General features: G+C 42.5%; 2 protein-coding genes across 2 annotated transcripts; one reads left to right on the forward strand and one right to left on the reverse strand.

The window, feature by feature from the left end:
• Nucleotides 1-2,552: 2,552 nt before the first annotated feature.
• PHALS_09391 (uncharacterized protein) lies at nt 2,553-2,981 on the forward strand (the record flags this gene model as incomplete). Its single annotated transcript, XM_024722249.1, has 2 exons — nt 2,553-2,753; nt 2,817-2,981. 2 exons carry the CDS (start codon nt 2,553-2,555, stop codon nt 2,979-2,981), a joined length of 366 nt encoding a protein of 121 aa, XP_024571633.1.
• A 655-nt stretch (nt 2,982-3,636) lies between these two features.
• PHALS_09392 (uncharacterized protein) lies at nt 3,637-3,859 on the reverse strand (the record flags this gene model as incomplete). Its single annotated transcript, XM_024722260.1, has 2 exons — nt 3,637-3,776; nt 3,838-3,859. The coding sequence occupies 2 exons, from the start codon at nt 3,857-3,859 to the stop codon at nt 3,637-3,639; spliced, it is 162 nt and encodes a 53-aa protein (XP_024571634.1).
• Between the last annotated feature and the right edge of the window lie 1,659 nt (nt 3,860-5,518).

The following is a 5,518-nucleotide window of genomic DNA, read 5'->3' on the forward strand; positions in this document are numbered from 1 at the left end:
CCAAGCGCGAGAATTGATGAAAGCTATCTATATATATTCGAGGGTTGAAAGTTAGAAACATCGAAGTAGCGTAAGAATTCTTTTACGCTTTGTATCTCATTCAATTTATATCACTGACCTCTTTTCATGCATGACAGTGCATCTTATCAACAGAAAATACTTGGATATGTTTGCTCGCGTACTAGGGAAAGGAGACATTGACCGCAAAAAAATGTGTGATTAGCAGTTTGTTGTGTAAACTTTATACTGTTATGAAATATTACGAGCAAAAGGAATCACTTTTTGACCTTGTGCTTTGAGGAAAGAATCACCGGGTTCACTAGCCAGTATAAGTTGTTTTTGAGCGTACTGCCTGTTGTTACAAGCGTTAGAATCTGTACAGAGCTTGGAAATATGACTATAGGCGTTGCACTAATACGTGATATCGCACTACCACTCATTCATTTCTGAATACTCTTCAAGAATCTGAAGTTCATTAACCACCGATGATCGCGGCACGCAGCGTTTCACGTTGTCTACGTTTCCTTTCGCTCATATCCGTTGCTTTATTGATCTACAGTGAGAAGTCTCAGTTGGAAGCCACGATGACGAGCAATGAGCAGACGATAGCCCAGCGACACGATCGAGCCTTAATGTCGACTTCTGATCAAACATCAACGACTTTGAAAGAAAGAGGTGCACCGTTTTCGGTCGAAGAAGTAGTTAATAGGGTCTCACGCCTTGTGTCTTTTTTTACTTCTTATCTGTGGAAAAAGCTCGCATCGTCTTGGATCATGAGGTTCTTCAAGCCACATATTGACATGAGTCACGCCTTTGACAAAATTGCAGCAGGCAGCAAACTACTTATAATAGCGCACGCTGACGAGGTGACGGATTTCTTCAACAGCCATGAGTTCCAATAGTGGTCGAAATACTTTACGAACGCCTTCTCTGATAATCCAAAAGACGGTAATCGGAATATTGTGCTGACGTGGGCAAAACACGATGAGCAAAATAGGTATTCCAACTTAGGTTGTCGGCGACAAATTAGCTTTTGGCGATCTTTTCAAAGTCGCACTGATGAATATATTGCCCGATGCTAAGACTAAAGAGCTCAGCTGTTTGCTGATCATATTGAAGGCTCACTCCTTGAGCTCGGTGAGAAACTGTAGGCAGTCGAGGGATCAACAGAGCTTGGATGGCGCCGAAGTGTAATGCACTCTATTTGATCAATGGAAGAGAGGGTTGTCTACTTAATTATCTGACTGGTGTCAGCCCTGGTGTGTCTCCAGCTTTGTATCTACTCCACACAAATTGGTTACCTCTTTCTCATTAAGCTTCACCAATAGAAAAGACATCCATACTCGTCTGTGTGTTGAGACCCCGGTGGCACGTCAGATCCCTTCCGAATTCTTGGTTGTGTCCAGAACTTAAATGAGTCAGATCTTGAACGCCCTCTCTGACCTTTACAAACGCACTGCGTACCTTCATGCGGTTCTGCTCCGCATTACAGCCTTAGCGCAGAGGGCAATAAATTATTTGGAGTGGTGAACGCTGCTTTATCGACATCAAACACTTCAGATCCATCTAGTTCGTGAAACAGAATCTTCTTTCAGCTTTTGCAACATTAAGTGAAACACAAAATGTATACGCTATACTCTATGGTTACGAGTGAAAAAGTTAGGTGGGTATGTCATACTCAATAATTTAGTCACATAATGATAAGAATGAATCATCTTTTTTAAATCGAGGTATTGGCTCTTCCTCATGTAACATGCATGTACCCTTTAACACATCCGGTTCTGGAATGGTAGAATGCAACGTCATTTTGCTTTTACTTCTAAAAGGTCCTAGGACGGGCAACTGTTATATACGAACTCCCCAGACACACACCCTGGACGACATACAGTCGTCATTCTCTGTCTCATCAGAGAAAACATTTCGATATTGCGATCTAAGCTTAGCCCATTTTTCAATTCTTGTGTCTCGTCATCAAATCGGATTTCCTGCCGCTTATTTTTCTTGCGTACTGCTCAAAACACTGTGTAACATCCTTGCTAGTCAGGCGACACAAAAGCATGCCCTGCAAGAACGCTAGATGCAGCCGTGTGCCGTGCCTTTATCCGTGCCAAAAGATTTTCCGCTATCCGCGTAGGAACTGCCAGGGTTCCAACAAGAGATCGGTCAGTGGAGTTCACCTTCAAGCGACTCATAAATTGTGGTATTTCATCCACGCCAAACCTAGGATGAAATTATAGCCAAAATTTAGATCCAGCACATAAAATGTCTACACTGTCACCCACGTATTTTACATCAATTATGCATTAGCAAGCAGTCAACTCATTTTGGCAGTTGCGTGTTGTACACTTGTACGAAGCTTCTGAATGAATTTTGGAATACACAAAGTGCTAAAAGTTGATGTTTTTAATAAACATCTTGGACTGTGTACCTATCCTATTACAAATTGTCGCTGTTTCTAAAAGCGAATACACCGGCCTGACCTCAACAAGGTAACTAGAAACCATTTTGATCAACTACGTCAGCTGAGGCTCCACGTTGGACTAATCTCGGTCATGCGTTGTGGCATATCCGTTTATACTTCCCAGCACCTAAACTACCAGGTTCTCTTTATCTTTCTTCTCAGCAAGATTGAATGTCAGCCACCTTGGGGCGAGTTGACCGCTTTCGTTTTTAGTCCTACATCGGGCACTAGCAGCACTAAAAGTTATACTCCAAATCAAATGCAAACCCACCGTATATTTAACGGCGTTAGGGTGAGCGGAGTGAACGAAGAGGGACTTGACGAAATATGAACCTGTTGGAGATCCACTTTGAAGATGGGAATTGCTACCGCCATGTTACGAGTCCGCCGACATTACAGCGAAAAGATTTCGTATCATCAAGCAATGTCCTCCACTTTAAGCTCCTTGATCGCCTACACTTCGGATGCATTCAACATGCCGGATGACTGGGTGCGAAATCCCGCGATTTATATCTTCTGATGTTGACAGTTCTATCCGAAAGTGTGCCGCGTTCTCAGTATGAAGCAAACAGTGGAGAAATCGTATACTGCGATCTCCAAGTTATTAAATATTGAGACGGGAAAGAATGGCTGCATGTCGTGGAACCCGGTGTGAATTTAGTGATACAGCAACGATCCGCTGTAAGCTGGTGTCGTCTATACCAGGGCTGCTGGAGCCCGTTTTTGAAAGAGCTGCTTTTTTAAGACTGGATCTCAATCACCTCGATATATAATGTATCCATGTCTTGTTCAGTAGGCCACCCTGCGCCTGCTGGGACTTGATGCTTTTTAAAAAGAAGATGGTATTTGAAGAACCTGCGCGGAAGACCAAACTTCCAATTTCCTTGAAACAGAAGAGAAGCCGGAATACAGGGCACAAAGGCTGGAACCGAAACAAATGTAACATGTGCAAGCAATATGGCACGATTGCTCTCGTCAATATCAGCTTGAATGCCCGTAGACAATCCACCTCCCGAACTCCAACCCAACCAGAATGTGTTTTGTTACGTTCACAACTCTAGCAAAGAGGCAGGGCGAGCGTGAACGGTCTCAGTGCAACTTGCGCCTGTTTGGGGACCTTGTACCCATATTGCAAACGTTATTGTTAACGGGTGACGGTCTGCTGACATTACTATCTACATAGTTCGCAATTTCTTGCGCTCACCGATGGGTAGACAAGTCTTCTGATCGTGAGCAAGACTCACAATAATGCGGCGTGCTGTCGAAACACCTGTTTCAACACTTTCCATACTGGCGAAGGTTTTTTTCAGATGTACTGCAGAGGCGATCCTATTTTCGTGCGCAGCCTTCAAGCTCTGGATCCATTAATGCGACACGCTGCTGCACTATCTGAAGCATGATCAAGTATAGCTCTTGCTATGCCTTTGTCTACAAAGAACTTGGTGCTTAAGACAACAAGCGGACATGCGGTAAGAGTCGGTTGTAACGCTAATGGAGGTGCACCAATGTGCACTTCATAGCTGGCGAGGGTCTACGAGGAAACCATTGCCGCTTTTGGGCCTATTTGAAATCAGTTTCTCCTCATTTCAAAGTTGATTATATATACAAGCTTTCTCATCCGTTAATGATATCCAGGAATAGGTAGTAGAATAGTCGTTGTCTATCCTCACAGACGATTAAGTTTATAATCTCACTGTTGCCGGATTGTCTATTGGTTTTCATTATCCCTGGTTTTTCCATACCCCTTGGACAAACAACGTTTGACTCTACAAGTCTGTTTAACATTCACGCAGAGGATGGGTTTGGACGCTCGACCCAGGAGCGGTCCAAGCAATTCTTAAGTATCCACGTTTTTAAATGTTCGCCTCAGTGAAAGCGACACAATAAAAATGTCCCAATTGAAAAAAGTATATGACTTGCTTCATTATGTTCAAAACCAAAGAATGCTATTATTTTCAGTGTCCAACGACTTTTTTGACGAAGTTCGATCGTCCTCATTCAAAGTAGTATCAGATCAATTTGAGCTTTCTAAATTGTGGTCATATAAAGTGATAAAATTTTTATTTTTCACTGTAGATGGCCATTAGATCATTATTTCGTGTGTTTGTTGGCACGGACTCTTTGTGTAAAACCTTCCTCTGTGTAAAGTGTACATAACATCCCGTTCTAGTTGGTGGCATTTGTCGGGACTTTTATCAGCCGAGGCTTGATAAGTCTGTGTCTTCGGTGGGTATGACAGATTAGTATACATTATTCGGCTTCAAAACACCAAGCCTTCGTATAAACTTCTATTTTAAAAAAGGATAGCACAATTGGTGACCGAAGGCCCGGATGCGCTTAACCAACGCCTGGAGGCGCTTAGACACTACGAGAATGCTGAGAAGACACGTTTGGAAGGATTAAAGTGACGCTGGTATAAGCATAATTGAAACTACAGAGCTCTGTAGAGCGAAACAGCTCCAATCAAGCGATAAGACTTTCAATCAAAGACAAAATACTCAACCTCCTTTCGAAAGTTAGACTCTGTTGGCCACAAATTTGGCTCAGCTATTTTAACAAGACAATAGCGCGTTAGTCTAATAATATCCGAGATTGAATATCGCGTCTGCAATGCGCACAAACATGAGTTACCAATCATGGCAACATGATTGTGATAGTCATCGATGGCAGAGTCTTTGTATCGTCTAATATGGCCTACCGCTAGCGGACATGGTTTTTATTCATTCATTAACCTAGGAGTTAGCGAATTGCCACGCAATCTCCAAATATTGATAATATTTGTGGCTTTGTTATCGACTGACTTTTGTCCTGAATGGGTAACATTTACCTAGTCCAGAATTTGCCCTGTACTTTTGCTGCAACTGGAAGTTAGGAAGCCGCTGTCAACGAGTCTAAAAATGAAATAATGACCGATTGTCCTATACAATGAAGTAACGAATTCCATGAAATTGAATAAACGCAATGTCTGTCTATTATTTAGTAGGCAAAACTTCGGGGAGAAAAAGCAAATCCTTGCGCGAATAAAAATCAAAAGTATTCATAGAGAGTCATCAAACG

This window comes from Plasmopara halstedii (assembly GCF_900000015.1).
Source record: "Plasmopara halstedii genome assembly, contig: Scaffold_42, whole genome shotgun sequence".
Lineage (NCBI taxonomy): Eukaryota > Oomycota > Peronosporomycetes > Peronosporales > Peronosporaceae > Plasmopara > Plasmopara halstedii.